Raw genomic sequence first — 18,175 nt, 5'->3', positions numbered from 1 at the left:
AATTATTTCAAACTTTTGACATAAATATATTTAACAGAAGAAACAAAGAAAAGGCATTTTTCTCAACAAAAGGAGTTGCATGTATTACTTTGGAACAAAACCATGTGATTTAGCTTTGTTTAAAAACACACTGAACAGATATTCAGGATTTCTTTTGACACTGGGCTTTTATTGACTGCTTCATGATGATATCAAAGTAAAATAAGATGCTATATTTAAAAATATTCATTTTTGGTGGATATTTTTAGTTGTACAAAACCGTTGACTCAACAGCAGTTCTGCAAATAGTGTGAGGTCACAGTCCTGCATGGCTGCTCCATAAAAACCTGGTGTTTGTAGGGAAGCTCAGAGAGAGAGATAATCTTTGAGTTTATCCATAATTCCATGGATTCCATCAGCTGGAACTACAATAACTGTCCTCAGAGGCTTCATGGGGACATCATCAAAGGACCATCTGCCACCCAGACAGGTGTCACTTTCCTCTTGAACAGAGTAGTTGAATTTCAGAAGGGCCTTCTAAGCAACAGAAAATAAAACCATTCAGATTAAAATGTTTAACTGCCATTAAGATAATACATCATCTAAACAAAGTGAAAATAATGAATCTATTATGCCCATCCTTATTAATAAGTTTTTTTTTTTCCCTCCTGAAGTGTCTACCAAAAAGAACAACCAAAAAATCCACTATTTGAAGTATTTTAAACAAACATTTTATTTTCACAGAATTTACATCTTTCATGTTAAATCCTATAATGATTGCTGCCATTATAATTTGGGATGAGAGAAACAACCTAGGAAGGAGGGCAAAAAAAAAAAAAAAAATCAATGTTCTGAGGCTCTGCTGCTTTCAGGACCTACTCTGCCCAGAGTCCTAAAAATTTACAAATCTGTAAGAATATGAGTACAAATCAAACATTAAGGGGATGGACACCAAATCAATCCTGAGGAGAATTTCAGAGAGCTCTTGGAAAGGTTCCAGATGGCTGAAGCAACTGGAAGATCTAATTATGCTTCTCCAAACAGGCAGGTGTCTAGAATGTGCATTGGTTCTTTTCAGGGACAGAGAAAATCTCTTTTCATCAGCTTTCCTAGACAAGATTCCTGGTGGATGAGAAAAATAACCTAATGAATGTTTCTAGTTCTCACACAAATCAGATGAAGAACTCTGAGCTGAACCATTAGGAAGAAAAACTTACCTGATTCCTTCCCTTTGGAGGAAAACCAGGATCCACTCTCCTTTTGGGCTCACTTTCCACTAACAATCTATCAGGGCTTTAAATCTCATTTTGGCTGAGTTACCACACTAACTGAGTGGCTTTGCTCAAGAACAATTTGAGCTCCTTTAATCAATTCCAAGTCTGGTTATAATAGATTTTCTAGTTAGAACTTTAAGGGACAGAATGAAGCCCAGCGTTGTGCCAACTCCAAGTGCCTCACCACATTTCATGCTATTTTATGGCAATCTAATTAACATTATGTGTGATCAGGGAGCACTAATTTAACACACATATTATTAAGTACAGAGAGACATTGAATTTAATACCCTACATAATGTTTAAAATGATTTTTTTTTAAACCCTGGAAAGACTGTTAAAAAGAAAAACATGCTCAGTTTGAGTCTATCCTTTTGAGCTGAGAATTACTGGAGTTTAGATGAAAGCACACAATTAGCCTTTAATAAATAAAGAAATACAAAATGGGCCTTCTACAGCAGAACACCCATGGACACACAAGCTTCACAGGCTTCTCCCCAGCAGCTTTTCAATAACATTTTACACAGAGTTCAGCCTCAGCTGTTTCAGCTGCTGTGGCAGGAACACAAAGACAAAATCCACAAGTTGCTACTGCACAGAGGCTACAGCACAATTCCCTACAGCTACCAGTGAATTCCCCCACTTACATTTCTCTCATTCCCAAAAAAAATAAAATTACAGCCCTATCACAGCCTCTGTCAGAATGATTACACCCAGGAACCTTTGCCATTTACCACCCCAAGCATGTGCAAGTTCTTTGCCCTGCAGGCACTGCCAGAAATGAAAAATAACAGAAAAATAACAGCCTCTTGACAAAGTAATGATATTGTATAATAGTGGTTTTAAAGCTTTGGGAAAAAAAAAAAAAAAAAAAAAAAAAAAAAAAAAAAAAAAAAGAAGCCATGAAAAATTCTTTGCATTTCAAAGCACATCTTAAATTTAATTTCCTGCATTTTCCCCTGACCTGATCTGGCTTGGGACCAGCAGAATTGTGTGGCCATGTTGCCTTAGGAAATGGGAAATAATATTTTCATCTCAATGTTCCACTACTTTTTATTAATGTACTTGCCCTGAGTAGAATAGAGATAGAAAAGGGAAGCAAGACCTACCTCTTAGGTCTCCTGAAGTTTTTATTCTGAGCATTTTTTGCAAGTAACAGGTACCCAAGAGGGAACAGATAAATCAATACACAAAAAGAGTTTGATTGCTCTTCTCTCAACACTATTCCAAAACACCCTGGATTAAATTTCAAAACATTTGTGATCATCTTGATAAAAGCTCCCCTTGAATTTGAGGTGAAACATCTCTTGTTGATGATATGTAAAGAAAATGAAGCATTTTAAATTAAGCAATCATGTTACCTCATGAAAGAATTCCTCCTCTGCATTTGCAAACATTAATTCCTCCTTTGGCTGATTCCTCCCTTCCTTCCTCTTAGAATTGCTCTTTGTGGCCTCTGTAAAGGTCTTGCTGATAAGGAGGTAATAGTGGCACTTCCCACAGGGTTTGTTTGTTCTCTGTGCCTCAGTCAGCTCCTTCCTAAAGAGGAATAAATGTTTACACAACTTAGATCCTAAACATGCATATAAACAAGCCTTATAATGTAGTGGTATTGAAATTATATTCAAATTGCAGCCTATTCTTTTATAGCTACCTTAGGAAATCAATATTGCAGATGCATTTCTGGTAGTTAAACATACTATTTGTACTTTTAACTATAAAAATATGGATGTTTTTTCTCAGCTTACAGGATAACCCTTTTTTCCCAGAATCCTGTTCATGGCAGTGTCTGTGAAATGATCTTAAGTGCAACTCTCCTTAAAAATACATCACATTATCACTTCCTTGAGGAATTGTAACTGAAAAGACAGAAAATATTCTTGCTCACCCTTGTGTTCAACATGTTGTCACTCTAAAACCTTTAAGACAAAGAGGCTGAGATCTGCATTTGAGCTGTGACAAGTGCTGTATTTGTGGTGACCTCAATCTGATTTCTAATCTCAACTCACATGAGAAAAAAGGCAAAAATGAAAGAAGAAAAAGAGATGATCTCCATTCTATTACTGGCTCCTTATCCAACAAAACTTCCTTGTTCCCTTGTTCAGCATGACACTAGAATAATGTAATGCTGTGTTTCAGTGGATTAATTTATTTACATTCACCCAGATTTTGATATAATCCATGAATTAGCAGGGATCAACCAGCACTTCCCCTGCTTTTTCATTACTTGAAACTAATCAAAACACTGCATATTTACATGGGTCAAAACTAGTTCACCTTTGAATCCTTTCCCTCAGTCCAAATTTCCCATTCCTGAGCCAGACATTAACACAGAAACACCCAAGCTGCTAAAAGAGTTCTCATTTGTAAATTTTCCTAGATCAGTGTGAAAATAGTCTGCAATACAAGGATAAACTGCAACATACACACAGCTATTTCTGTAGAACAGCACATGTTCCCAAATCATATCCTCTATAGAACTTGAGAAAGTTTTGTACCTTTATAAATATGTAAAAAATATTTTAAAAATTAACTAAAGACCATATATGAGATAATATTTTTATTGTTCATGCTTTACTCATATCTATAGCATCAACTGTCTTAACACAGCTCTGCATACATGAAAATTCTGAAAAATATGATGAAAAATAACCATTCAGCATCACGCAAGGAAAAAAAAATATCAAAAACTCACTGGAGCTGCTGGTGCATGGGCAGAGCAATCTGTGGAGGGACATTGATGAACCTCTCACTCAGGATGAGCCCCACAGGCTTGGTGCTGTCGTTGAGGAGTTTGCTCAGCTGCTCCAGCACCCGCTGCTCACAGCTCTGCTCACAGCGACTCAGAAGCAGCTCTTTGATCTGCTCAGCACACTGGGTGCCCTGCAAGCAAAAGGTGCATTTTCTTTAGAACTGTTTACACAAAAAAACCTTGAATGTCAACTTTGAGGGAACTTCCTACAGGCCTGGTGGCAATTCCCCTCAGCAGCCTCTAAAGCACTGCACAATTGCTTTGAAATCAGCCAAAAAGCTGATTCTTCAGCCCTAAAGCTGGGGACAAACAAAGCTTGTGAAGTGATGGGAACAAGGAACTGCAGCACCACAGAAAAGTTCCAAACTACAGAAGATCAAAGGGAAGAAATACAAGAGACTGACAGCTCATTTACACTGGAATTACTAGGCCCAGTTTTAACTCTCTGTTCCATTCTTTGCTTCATGTTTGACCCTCAGCAAGTTACTGCACTCAAAAAAAGCTAAGCCACTTCAAGTCCTCCACAGTGGAATTCCAAATCCTGGTCCAGGCTTGTTACACAGGATACAGTCTCATTTATTACTGATGCTAATATTTATAACCAGATTTTACTGAGGAATACCAACCTTCCTTTCTGTTAAGTTCAAGCAGCTTATAAAACCAAACACTTCATCCTCATCATCTTCATCATCAGAACTGTCTTCCTGCACTTCTGCTTGCTGTTGAATGAAAGGAAAAGCAACAACTCATACTGACATTCTATTTCCACTCTGTAGCAAAAGATGTTTTTCTTTCCAGGTGATACCAGCAGATGAAAACCATTGAGGAAATCTGTACAAACACACACTGCAATTTCTGCTGCATCACTGAACATCTCAGTGTGCTCAAAGCCAGCTTTGGAGAGGGCCAGCTCATGCATCTTCTACAGCAGAGTCCTCTGGAAGGCACTAAAGGTTGATAGCTCACATTTAATAAGCAACATCTTGGCTCAGGGGATGGCAATATCTTAAAAAAAACCAATTTGCTTCAGTTTCTAATGTAGGGAAGTAAGCCTGGAATGTCTTGACAACCACAGAGCAACAAAGCTTTGGCAGGGAGGGAGACAAAGAGCTGTGTCTTTGTAGGAAAGTCACAAGCTCCTGTTTCTTATGGAGATGGCAACAAACCCCTCCTTTGCATTTTCAGCATTACTACACTGAAATTCAGGGAGGGAAAAGCTTTCCATATGTAAAAAGAAACCAGCAATTACAATATATCAAATTCATTCTTTGCCTGAAAGTAAGCATGGAAAATCTCTGTTCCCATAGAAAAATTATTCTTAAAGCAGAAAAATCAAGAAAGCACACAACACAGACAGGATCCCCTTCTGAAATACAGAAATCATGTAATTTCAACAAATTGTACTTCAGTTACAAATATAGTATTTGTCTTACCTTGATAATACTCCCAATATGGTTCTGTTGTATTAATATATCAGTTAATTCAGCAGTGTTAACGGGAGCTTTTAGAAACAACTGGGAGACAGAAAACAAGTATTAAAGTATTTGAAACAAGTATAAAAAACACGTATTTAACAACTATTAAACAAGTCTATCAGGCACTGAGGGTATCTCACGGACCACTTAGCAGAAAATAAAGTGAGATTTTTATTTATCTTCCTTCATGATAATACTGCAAAAACTAACAATCAGCTGCTGGAGGTGCTTGCTCCTGTACCTTCCACATGCTGATATTTCCATACTGGTACCCTCTGGAGTTTGGCATGATCTGAAAACTGCGGCTATTCCATCTCTGGAAGTGTTCAAGGGCAGGCTGGATGGAGCTTGGAGCAATCTGGGATAGTGGAAAGTGTCCCTGGCCATGGCAGGGGATGGCACTGGATGGGCTTTAAGGTCCCTTCTCTCCCAAACTATTCTGGGATTAGCTAATAAAAGGAAGGAAAGTAATATATAAAAGCTGTAAATCAATACAGAGAATGTGAACTGATGCCTTTGCACAACTCCTTAGATATCATTTATCAATGGACATATCAACCAAGCTGACAAGTAGGTACAGTACCTGCTGCAGTAACTTCTTTATCCCATTATAGTCATTGTCTGATATGGAATGCGCTTCAAATTCAATATTCACTTCCTGTGGATAAAACAGAGAATAGCACACACACCTGTCAAGAAGCTATATCAGAACAAAGCTAAACTGTCAGGAACTTGAAGACAAGTAATGGCAAACAGCAGAAACAGAATTTATTTCCACCTTGCAGCAATCTCAGCAATTGTTATAATTTCTCCTGTGACCTTTAGAGAACATCTGTGAAAGCAACTTTTCAAAACTGACCCATCAATTGTGTCATGAACAAACCTTAAATGCCTTCACCTGCCATCTGGTTCACACAATTACAGCTGTTGTAGCCACAAACCCATCCCTAACATCCCCTGGACAGTAATCCCTTCCCAAACCCATCCTGAACGTCCCCTGACAATCCCTTCCTGAACATCCCCTGACAACAATCCCTTCCCAAATATCCCCTGCCAGTCCCTTCCCAAATCCCTCCCGAGCATCCCCTGACAACAATCCCTTCCCAAACCCATCCCGAACATCCCCTGGACAATAATCCCTTCCCAAGATCATCCCGAACATCCCCTGACAGTCCCTTCCTGAACATCCCCTGACAACAATCCCTTCCCGAACATTCCCTGATAATCCCATCCCAATCACTTCCCAAACCCATCCCGAGCATCCCCTGCCAGTCCCTTCCTGAACATCCCCTGCCAGAACCTTCCCAATACCCTTCCCGAACATCCCCTGACAACAATCCCTTCCCAAGCCCTTCCCGAACATCCCTGGACAATAATCCCTTCCCAAATCCATCCCGAACACCCCCTGACAGTCCCTTCCTGAACATCCCCTGCCAGAACCTTCCCAATACCCTTCCCGAACATCCCTGGACAACAATCCCTTCCCAATCCCTTTCCAAACACCCCCTGACAATCATCCCTTCCTGAACATCCCTGGACAATAATCCCTTCCCAAACCCATCCCGAACATCCCCTGGCACTCCCTTCCTGAACATCCCCTGATAATCCCATCCCAATCCCTTCCCAAACCCTTCCCGAACATCCCTGGACAACAATCCCTTCCCAATCCCTTCCCGAACATCCCCTGACAACAATCCCTTCCCGAACATCCCCTGAAATCATCCCTTTCCTAACATCCCTGGACAATAATCCCTTCCCAAACCCACCCCGAATATCCCCTGGCACTCCCTTCCTGAACATGCCCTGATAATCCCATCCCAATCCCTTCCCGAACCCATCCCGAACACGCCCTGACAGTCCCTTCCCGAACATCCCTGGACAACGATCCCTTCCCAAACCCATCCCGAACGCCCCCGACAGTCCCTCCCCGAGCCGCGGTCGGTCCCGCCGTGCGGAGCCCGTCCCGCTCACCTCAGCCGGGGGCTCCTCCGAGTCGGAGCCCGCCGAGCGCTCGGAGCCGCTCCGGGAGCTCTCGGAGCCGCTCTCGGAGCCGCTCTCGGAGCCGCTCTGGGAGCTCTGCTCCCCGGCGGGGCCCCGCGCCCGGCGCTTGGCCGGCGTGGCCATGGCGCGGTGCGGCCGCGGGATGTCCCCGATGTCGCCGAATGTCGCGGCAGGGGCAGCGCGGGCGAGCGCGGAGGGGCCGAGGGCAGGCCCGGGGCCGAGGGGAGGCGCGGGGCTGCGGGGAGCCGAGGGGAGCCGCGGGGCTGAGGGGAGCCGAGGGCAGGCCCGGGGCTGAGGGGAGCCGCGGGGCCGCGGGGCTGAGGGGAGGCGCGGGACGGAGGGCAGGCCCGGGGCTGAGGGGAGCCGAGGGCAGGCCCGGGGCTGAGGGGAGCCGCGGGGCTGAGGGGAGGCGCGTCCCGCACCGCCCCGGCCGCGCTGACCCGGATTTCCTCCTTGGCCGCGCTGTCACTTCCTCCCAACGGGAATTCCTGCATGGAAGCGGCTCCCGGCGGTGCGGTCGGGCTGCCCGGGGCGCTTTGCGGTCCCCATCCCTGCGGGAAAGCCTGGACGTGGCGCTCGGCGGGGATCGGGCCCCGATGGTCCTCCAGGGCTTTTCCAGCCTCGGGCATCCTGGGATTCTGTGCTCTAAAGGGAACAGAGTGTGCTGAGCATCCCCGACATTAGCAAAAATTGCTGTAAGTAAAAACTGGCGTTAGTAAAAATTGCCAATTAAAACAGGAATCAGGCTGCTACGCCCTAAAAATTGTGACCCGGCTTCCCCTGGACCAAATTCCTGGTAATTCCAGAGGGGAGGGTGATGGGGAGAGCACCGTAAGCACAACGTGATCCTGGTTTTTATAAAAACGCCAGTCGGGAAAAAGCGTTGAAATGTCCTAAGCACTGGAAAAATCCTCATTAGTGATCAAGCCTCTGTTATATGGAACGTGTTCCATTTAACGCTTTGTGTCTAATTAATGAAGAATGAGATGTTAATGAGGCCATGGAAGGAAGAGCATTGGGCACTCACTGTTGCCAGCCAGAAGAAATGCAAGCCCGGAACCTTGGGATATAATTCCAGCTTTACAAATATGCTTCAAGTAGGCTCAGATTTTCATGTTCCCTTTAAAGCATCAAACACATCAGTGGGGGTTTTTTGGGGGGGAGTTTTTTGTGATTTTTTTTTTTTTCTGTTTTTTGCTTTTTCTTTTGTTTTTCAAAGCTGTGCTTGCTCTGAGAGCAATTAGGTCATTGCCAAAATTTGAATACTGTTAGCCAGGGAAAGAATTTAGAGGAAAATGAATTTTCCTATGTGTGTGACCTGTCAGGAAAATACCACACTGGTAATTGGGGTAAATATGCACTTAGAGAGTGGATTTCTGTTTGTATTATTTGTGTATTTGTTTCTGTTGTATAACTTTGAGTTTAGCATCAAAGCTTGTAGGGAACTGAGAAGTATCATCTTCCATTTTTATGGCAGAATAGATGTTTTCAGTCCCACCTTGTTTCCTAGACTATCAGAGAATGCATATTAATATTATCTATATTATTATAGATGTATAAACGCGTGCATATAGACACACATATATTAAATAAAATCAATACCTTTGCATAACAACAAACTAGTGCAATCTGGCATGGAAATTAATAGAATAACTAATATTTTTGTAGATAGGAGCTGATTCAATTGCAGAATGTGGTTGCATTGTAGGGCCTGTTACTGCTTTTAAAAAATATTCTTTAAAATGTGTTCCCCTTGATGAGTTTCATTAGGGCCTCTTCCTTGAGCAGTGTTATCTAAAGGCAGCATATTATTTTCTGCCCTTATCAGGCTGGGTGTTCCTGCCTGGAGAATGCACAATAACTGCTTACTCACTGTGTAAGGAGCAGTACAAGTCGTAGCAACCCAGTTCTTGGAGCTGTTCAAGTTGCTATTCCAGTCAAAAAGTCCTCTAGATCTAATTAAGATAAATTCCATTCTTGTATTTCAGGGTTCTGCTGTGCTTCCTTGGTGAACAATGAAGGTTCTGCTGCTGAAGGATCCCAAAGACAAAGATTCAGGACCAGATCCATATATTAAAGTGAGTAAATGTAAAGAAAACTAAAAAAATGTGTCACTTCCTTCTTATTAAATGTGAATCCAACTGTTTCAAGGGGCTTAATCAAAATTAGGAGTGCATATCTGAAGTTATACTGAGAGAAAAAGTATCTTAAAAAATAACCCTTCCTGCATAAAAATTGTATTAATTATGGGACATTTGTACTGAATTCATTGTAAAGCTTTCAGCAAAGTACTGGTATTAAACCAGCTTCATTTGAATTCATTAATATTGATTGTGTTCATATGGACAGAATGAGGATTACAGAAATTTGTTGTATTTTTACTGGGAGTGTGATGTGAAATAGAGGTTACCTGTTGCTGGGGTCCCTTCTGCTACTGCCCTTGCTCATGTGAGTAAATCTCACTCATAAGAGTAAGAATTCCTAATAAAGGAGGATTATTTCTTTAGTAGAAACCTATTGGCAGAATTACAGAAGTGTACAGGGGTATTTGCAGGACTGGGTGGACACCTGGGGATTTCAGAGTTATGTGCTGGTGTCTCCTGTACTTCAGAAGGTCACAGTCCCACAGCTGTTTGTTTAGTAAAATATTGGAATATTAAATAATAAACAAATCCAAACTAGATTTACCAAAGAAAGGAAATAAAATACCTTTTTATTTTGCTTTAGCAAAGAGAAAAGCTTGTGCTGACTTAGTCAGCTCTTTGAAAAAACAAAAATGCTGTTTGGAGTTTTATTTCAAGAGCTGCAAACCTTTTCTTGATAGGAATTGGGATCATACAGCTTGGAAGCAACATTGATCCCAGTTTTGTCATTTGACTTCACCTCTCTTGACAGCTTATTTGAGAAGGTAAGTTTGAAATTTTTTTAGTTGTCTTATTTCCAGCAGGATTTGGTTGCCAAGATCCCATTGAATCATTCTCTTTTTGTGTTGCCACAAACCAGCTTTGTACAGTAAAATTTCATGTACAGCATCAAGGACCTTGCCCTTGCTTGTTAAAGAATTAAATTGTTCAGACAGAATTCACATTTAAGTTGTGAGTTGTCACAAGTGTTGGGGCATTTCAGGCAGCTGTTCTGTTTGTCACAAGGTTATAAATAATAGATCAACTGATTTTTAAAATTAATTTGTATTTTTTTTTCTTTTTACTTCTTAAATTTACTGTTTCTAAATAGCTTTCCCATCCAGAGTGCTATGGAGGCCTAGTTTTTACCAGCCCAAGAGCATTAGAAGCCATCAAGATATGTTTAAAAGAGAAGAGTAAAAAAGAAGGTGAGTACATATTGATACTCCTTGGTCTTTTTCTTCCAGCATCTTGTGAAGTTTGGATTTTAATGAATTTTATTTCACCCACCAGTATATATTTGGAGCATGATTTTTGTAAAAAAACTGAATTTCATAGCTTTTTTGGCATCACAAGGGGCTCATGCTACATTGAGCTTTTAAGGGTTGTGTTTTCTAGACTTAAAAATGAAGGGAAGGAGCTTTTGGTGCAAATTACTAATTAGTGAGAGCTTTGCCAGCTCTGCTTCTCTCATGCAGAAGGAATATTCTCCTGCAGTGCCTGGTTTGCTTGCTGACTCCTTTCCTCCCTTAAAGAGATCATCTCATAAAAGCTGGCCATCACTTCTGTGCCTGTGCAATTCCTATGAAACGTTGCAGAAAAAGAGAGTTCTCTGTCTTGAACAATAAATTTCTCAAGTAAATTAATTATTAGCTAAAAAATTATAAAGAAGTGGTGATGCATCAAAGCCAAGAGATGAGGAGTGAGGAAGAATCCTGCTAAATAGAAATACCCATCACAAGGAAATGTCAAATCCTTGTAAACTCTTCCAAATTCTCATGTTGGGTGATTCTGGCATGGAGTTTCTACTTTATCTGCTCCATTTTTGGGCTGTGGACAAATCAGTGTCCTGTGAGTAAGGTTACACCCTTGAGCAAGCAGTAAATGCACTGAGACCCTCAGCTGATTGTAGCATTTGCAGCAGCAGAGGGCAATCTGTGAAGATTTTAGGTCAAAAGTAATCTCTAAATTCCATCCCTAATCTTGATTAGGACTTTTGGAAAATAAGTATTTTAATAATAAAAATGAGTCTGTAGTTCCTGTTTGAGTTCCTCTCAAAAGCAATAAATCCTTCTTTTTACATCTGATTTTATTTTTGCTGTTGTAGTTTGTCCTTTTTTTTTTTTTTCACCCTCAGTAGTCCCAGAAGAAAACTCAATGTCCTGTGCTGTTCTGGTTAAAACAAGACAGTAAAAAATTTGGTGTATCTATTTTTTATCCTTTAGGATTTGTACATCCAGATTTGCTGAATGTGTTGTGGAGTTTTAGTTATTATTATCATTTTGCTGTATTTGTGGATTAAACAGAAGTCCAAATAGTCATTTAGCATTCACATTTTGTTGCCATGTGCTTAAATTTCTTTTAATTTAATATAATTTAATGTTTTTCAGCCTGGTCAAATTCTCTTAAACAAATGTGGAATATCAAACCAACATATGTGGTAGGAAAAGCTACAGCTTCTTTAGGTAAGCTGGGGTTTAAAAAAAATAATTGGCTAAATCTGGCTTGTAAGTACAAATTTTGGAGGAGGAGCTGCTGTTCAAGGGTGCTGAGGAAGAAATTTAAGTCTTAAACTGGTTAATTTGGAAGAGAGGTAATTATGTAAACATTGGAATTATCCATGCTCCAGCCAAGGGTATCCATGGATCTAATCCAGCCTCTGGATTTCTGCTACTTTTGTTGTAATATGATGAAAAATTGGGTTAAAACAGGAAAAAAAAAACCCTTTGTTCTTAATTTGAATGTGGTTTTGTTATTGCTTTTGGAAATGAAATTGGATGGAAGGGGTTTCTAACCTGGTTAAGACTGTGCACAAATTATTTGTGTCCCTCCCTTTCCATCACAGGTTTCTGTGACCAGATATCTGAATTGTTCTCATTGTTTTCTGTGTTTTTTTCTTTGCTGCTTTTGGTTCTAGTGGAAGAAATTGGACTTGTTCCACAAGGAGAAAAGGCTGGAAATGCTGAGAAATTAGCTGGATATATTTGTTCAAGTAAGTGGCTAAATTTTGGAGTTAAATTAAGGTAATCCTAAATAAATTAAGGTCCCTTCCATCGTTTCAGAATCTCCCTGAGGTACAATCAAGTGCACAGTGAGGCAACAATACTTCAAAATACATCTACAAGATATTAATTTACATGTAATCTTACACCCTCTAGTTAATTAATAAATACTATATGAGCCAGCAGGAAAAAGTTTATTTTTACTGGAAGATCAAAGCTGTAATGATTGAAAATTGCTGCTAAATCAGAAGATTTAAATGCTGGTGACTTTAACCAAAATTACCCTGTGGATTCAGAGGGATCTGGTTTTCAGCACCAAAGCTGGGTGGTTTTGAAGAAATTAAAGTGATGCTTTAAGTTTTGTTTAACTTTTCTTAATGGTTAAATTAACCATTTTATTATGGTTAAATCTGTAATGCTTCTCAACCTATTATCAGATTATTGGGAATTTAAAGTCTATTTGCTGATTTACTGTGTTTTTACTCTAATCTGTTAACATTTCCAGTAGCAAAAAAGAAGATTTTTATACTTAGGGACTGTTTATTTTTTGAGTAGAAGCAGTGAAAAAAGAGTTTTTGTACAGATTGAGAGAGCTGCTGAGCAAAGTCTGCCAAGTAGCAGAGATTTATAGGGAAAAGAAAAATGGGAAAGGATTGTTTTTGCTGTGCACAGTGCTCTCTAATTCACTGGCAAATAAAATACTTCAGCTCTCTAGAATATTTAATGATAAAAAAGAGAGTTGGCAACACAAGATCAAATAATAAATTCTGAAAATTAAAAATACAACACGAATATGTCATGAGTGAAGAATAACCCATCTCCTCTCTTCTAATAGCAAATGTACTAAAGCAAAGAAAGGTTTCAGCTGATTTTTAGTGCTGGAAAACCTACTTCTGGCAATGAATTAATATTTGCCAGGGATTTCTTCATGCAGAAAGAAAAGAGAAATAACTGTTTATTGTGTAGTATGAAGGTGAAAAAAATTAACCAAGCAGTGAATTTCAGTCACTGCTCACTGTTTGTTGTTGAGACATAGAAATATCCTCCAGGATTTATTGGGCTGTGCATATTTAAATGCTCTCAGCTGATCAAGTGCTTTATAACAACCTTGGAAGTACAGATTAAATTATCTCATGTTCCCTATTATGTATAAATTCATTTTTGTTTGTGCATGAATAAGTAAATGAAAACTCTGAATTTCTTGTATCATGAGGGGTTATTGCCAGAATAAAAATAAAAGCTGAAATAATGAGATTTTTTTTTTTGTTGTCACCTTTTGTGCTTTGATACCCAATTCAGTTTAAGGGATTGGGAAATAAAGGAATTTACCCCAAGACAGTCTGGCTTTACTCTTCTCAAGGCAAATATCTGGCTACAGAAGTAGGAGAACCCAGTCCTTGTTCTGTTTTCGAGCCTACCAAGGAATTTTTCATGCCAAAAGAATTGGTGTTTGTTTACAGGTATCACACTGACATTTCAAATAAACTGGCATGACTTGCAGGAGAATTGATGCTGGAACATTCCAATTTTATTTAATTCTAAAATGTGTTTTACATTCTGATCCAAGTTCATTCTTCCTCTAATTTTTAATTTTAATTTAAGAATATCTGGTTTCTAATCAAACCTCAGAGTGCAGTCAGAACACTCAGGTGTGTCTGGGTTTACTCCTACAAGGGTCTTTCCATTTGATTTTCACTCTGCTGCCTTTTTTTTTTAATCCCTGAAGAATGTCTGCTTGCACAGTCCAACAATCTCCTTCCAGCACTTAAAAGCATTTCTTCTCTAGTAATTGTCTCTTTAAAATGTATTAACAAATCTGAATTAGTAATAAAATAATTTCATTTATTTGGAAAGCCGAATCCAAAGCTGTATCAATCTGTGTAGAATTTAATCTTGAAATTTTCTGTGTTTCTTATTTGTAAAAAGGCAAAAGCTGTGCAAAAGCAAGTCTGCTATTAAATTCCTAATTTGACAAAAGCATGTGAGGCTATCCACTCTCACCCCAGCAGTGCAACCAGAATCCTATTTCCTTGGGGAATTAAGAAAATGGAATTGCAGATAGACCAAAACTTTTCAGCACAGTATTGTCCTTTTCTTTGTCTGCCTGAATATTCTTTTATAGAGAGCTCTGTCATTTATTGAGTGGGACAGATTTTAAATATCAAATTGAGGCAGGTTGTGCTGAGGAGGAGATAAAGGGCATTTCTATTCCCCTTGCCCTTCTACAAAGGAAGTTATCTTTTAGCCAATATTATTGTTCTTGTTATGGAATATTTTTAATGTTCCTGCTAAGTAGCCTGCCCTGTGAATTGGGGCTGCAGATGTTTTCAGTTACTTCAGAGCTGTGTCTGTGCTGAGGCATTTGATAAATCAGCATTTGATACCTTTAAAATGTATTTAATCACATTTACTCTTTATTAAAGGCCTGAGTTAATTAAAGTTCTTGTTTGTGTGTTTACAGGAGAGAAACCCAATTCCTCAGCTCTCCTATTTCCTTGTGGAGCCCTGAAAAGAGAAGTACTTCCTACAGTGCTTAGAGAAAAAGGTTGAACTTCCCCTGGAGACCCATTTTAATTAGTCAGTGATGAGCAAAGTTGTATCTAAAGCTTATGAACTAAATTGGAACAAGTAAAAGTGGAACTTGCTGAGGAGAGGACAGGAGGAAACACTGGGAGCTTGGATGGCTGCCCACAGCTCTGGGACCTGCAAATCCTTCACAGAGCTTTTATGTGGGTTTTTTTTAGCCTAAAATAGTTACACTTAAGTGCAGTGCGGATGTTGTGAGTGTTGAACTGAAATAATAGAAGTTAATGAGTGAATTAATTATGGCTGCATATCCTGATTGCAGGCATACCCCTGGAAAGCCTCACTGTTTATCAAACAGCCCAACACCCTGATCTGCAGGAGTCCTTGAGCAGTTACTTCTCCCAGCAGGTACTGGACACTGATGTAGTTTGGGATTTTCTGAGGTAGGTGACAATACATCCCAGAATATTCCTTTGAAATAGTGTAACTGAAATATCACTGGGCATCTTTGCTGTGTATCACAAATCAGAATCCAGGAGTAACCTGCCCTACATAGTTTGTGTAAAAGTAATCATTGCTTTTCATTTTTCAAGATTGGCCCTCTGGTTTTTCCATGTTAGGAATCTCCATCATAGAATTACAGAATCATTGAATGGTTTGGGTGGGAAGAGAACTTAAAGCTCATCCAGTGCCACCCCTGCCAAGGCAGGGACACCTCCCACTGTCCCAGGTGCTCCAGCCCCAGTGTCCAGCCTGGCCTTGGACATTTCCAGGGATCCAGGGGCAGCCACAGCTGCTCTGGGAACCCTGTGCCCTGTGCCAGGGTCTCAGCACCCTCCCAGGGAACAATTCCTTTCCAGTATCCCATCCATCCCTGCCCTCTGGCAGTGGGAAGCCATTCCCTGTGTCCTGTCACCATGTGCCAAGGCACTGGCACGCTGCTGGAGGAGGGGGTGAGCTGTGCCAACCTCTACTTGTTTCACCCAGGGGATCCCTGCGAGCATCGTGTTCTTCAGCCCCTCGGGTGTCAAATTCTGCCTCCAGCACATCCAGAAGCTTTCAGGGGATTTGATCAACCAAATCAAGGTATCTTCTCTTACAAATGGTGGAACACCAGAGGCAGTAAATTTGGGGTGGGCAAATGAGATAGAAAGGCTGTTACAAACATTGCAAACCTTGATTTTATCTTTGGCTTGTGCTTATTTCTCTGGAGAAAACCCCAGTTTATGGCAAATACAAGTGTTAGTATATAGAATTACAGAATCCCAGAATGGATTCTACTAGAATTGGGTTAGAAGGGACCTTAAAACCCATCTTATTCTACCCCCTTGCCATAGGCAGGGACACTTTCCACTACACCAGGTTTCTCTAACCCCATCCAACCTGGCCGTGGGTGAATTTTCAAAAATATTTTCACCTGGAATGTTTTCCCCAACCATCTCCATTGGGGTAGACTTCATTTTCTCTTAGTGATGCAATGCTGTGAGTTGTTGCTTGCACCAGGCTGCAGCTGATTAAAATTCCTCTCACTTTCCTCTGTTCCATGGGACTCGGAGCTTTCAGTGTTTGTAATGGTGAGATAAATACTCATCTTCCCCGAGTCACTGCTAAGTAGCTGCATTGATGGGTGGCTTTTAATGCTGCAAATCTTCAGGCTGGGCTGGGAGGACACAGAGCTGGGTGCTGATCACTGACGGTGACAGCGTTGTCCCTGCAGTTCGCTGCCATCGGCCCCAGCACAGCAGAGGCCCTGCGAGGGGCTGGGGTCGCCGTGAGCTGCACTGCAGGGAGCCCCACGGCCCAGGACCTGGCTGCTGCCATCCACACAGCCCTGCACCCACAGCGCTGCTCTGGGCCCCAGTGAGAGCCCAGCCTGCCCAGCCAGTCAGCGTGGTCCCCCAGGAGGGCTTTTCCACTCGGCAGACCTGTCGTCCTGCGAGAGCATGTGATTTGGGATTGCGAAGCACTGTCCTGCTCAGGGACGGGTGTGACGTTGCACCTCAATATCTTAAATCTGGACTCTGTCCAGCATCCAGCTCTTCCCTTTCCTCCTGTGTGCACTGTGAATATTTTATCCTTGAAAAGCAGCTGTGAACACTGAGCTACTGAAATCAGCCCCACGCCTCACCTCAGGTATCCCCCAGCACACAGCTCAGGTTGGATTTCTCTGTGTGATCAGTTTTACTTGCACATCTTCTTTTGTAGCAAAGACTCCCATGTTCCAGTGAAGTATTTTCTTTTGTAAACTTGTTTGCTTGTTGTTCTGCTTTTCAAATATTTGTATAAAAATGTTAATTGTAGATTCTTAGTGGAACAGGAGAATTCTTGCAGTGAAGTTGTTCTGTGTGGGGCTAATTCAGGTCAGCTGTTGCCCCTTGTTACCCTAACAGGGTCTTAAAAATTAGCTTTTGGTTTCTGTTCCTGTAATGAAGGATTTATCAACAGGGAAATAAACTGGCTTATCAGAGTTAATAATGGTGTTAGAGTTGTCTGTTCTGGATGTGGTTTATGCTTTAATTGTTTATCTCTGGAAGGGGAAAAATAATCCTATTTAGCACTAATGTTCCCTCCAGCTAATGCCAGGGGCTTCACAGGAGATTTGAATCACAATATAGTCATTTATAATCCTCCTGAAAGTCATTTGAGTTGTTAGCAGAGTGCTGAGGTTTCTGGAATAACAGAAACCCTGGTTTGCTGCACAGTTCAGGTGAAGTCTGAGGATGGGACCTGAATTTCCTTCCACATGAGAGGCTCCACACCTGGAACAAGAAGGAACCTGAGCCCAGTTCTGTTCCTATAAACTGAGTAATTCCAGAGTGTGGGGTCATCAGTCACACTGGGCTCTGATGGGAAAGTGATGCCAAGCAGGAAAAGTGTTTGGCTTATGAAGCACTTCCCTTTTTCAGGATGAAATGGAATCTCAGGAAGAATCCTAGGATGCTTTGGGTTAGAAGGGACCTTAAAAAGCTCATCTAATTCCATATGAATGCAAGTAAAACCCATTTCTACCTTTACTTAAAGTGGTTCATACTGTTATTATGCA

General features: G+C 40.9%; 2 protein-coding genes across 3 annotated transcripts; one reads left to right on the top strand and one right to left on the bottom strand.

Annotated features, from left to right (window-relative positions):
- Positions 1-141: 141 nt before the first annotated feature.
- On the bottom strand, positions 142-7,679 carry BCCIP (BRCA2 and CDKN1A interacting protein). Its single transcript, XM_021526350.2, has 7 exons — positions 7,452-7,679; positions 6,064-6,138; positions 5,439-5,519; positions 4,632-4,724; positions 3,949-4,136; positions 2,615-2,792; positions 142-516 (listed from the first exon to the last, which is right to left on the bottom strand). The coding sequence occupies exons 1-7, from the start codon at positions 7,602-7,604 to the stop codon at positions 346-348; spliced, it is 939 nt and encodes a 312-aa protein (XP_021382025.2). The 5' UTR covers positions 7,605-7,679; the 3' UTR covers positions 142-345.
- Positions 7,680-7,935: 256 nt separating this feature from the next.
- Positions 7,936-17,599, top strand: UROS (uroporphyrinogen III synthase). Of its 2 annotated transcripts, XM_021526351.3 has the most exons (10): positions 7,936-8,176; positions 9,470-9,559; positions 10,306-10,389; positions 10,716-10,812; positions 11,995-12,069; positions 12,522-12,596; positions 15,068-15,151; positions 15,455-15,540; positions 16,120-16,218; positions 16,850-17,599. In XM_021526351.3, exons 2-10 carry the CDS (start codon positions 9,497-9,499, stop codon positions 16,994-16,996), a joined length of 810 nt encoding a protein of 269 aa, XP_021382026.2. In that variant the 5' UTR covers positions 7,936-8,176; positions 9,470-9,496; the 3' UTR covers positions 16,997-17,599. The 2 variants fall into 2 exon arrangements, with proteins under 2 accessions (XP_021382026.2, XP_077640866.1); XM_077784740.1 differs by having other exon boundaries at positions 16,120-16,909.
- The last annotated feature ends 576 nt before the right edge of the window (positions 17,600-18,175 follow it).

This window comes from Lonchura striata, chromosome 7 (genome assembly GCF_046129695.1).
Source record: "Lonchura striata isolate bLonStr1 chromosome 7, bLonStr1.mat, whole genome shotgun sequence".
NCBI classification, from domain to species: Eukaryota; Metazoa; Chordata; class Aves; order Passeriformes; family Estrildidae; genus Lonchura; species Lonchura striata.
This window is presented reverse-complemented; position numbering and strand designations above follow the sequence as displayed.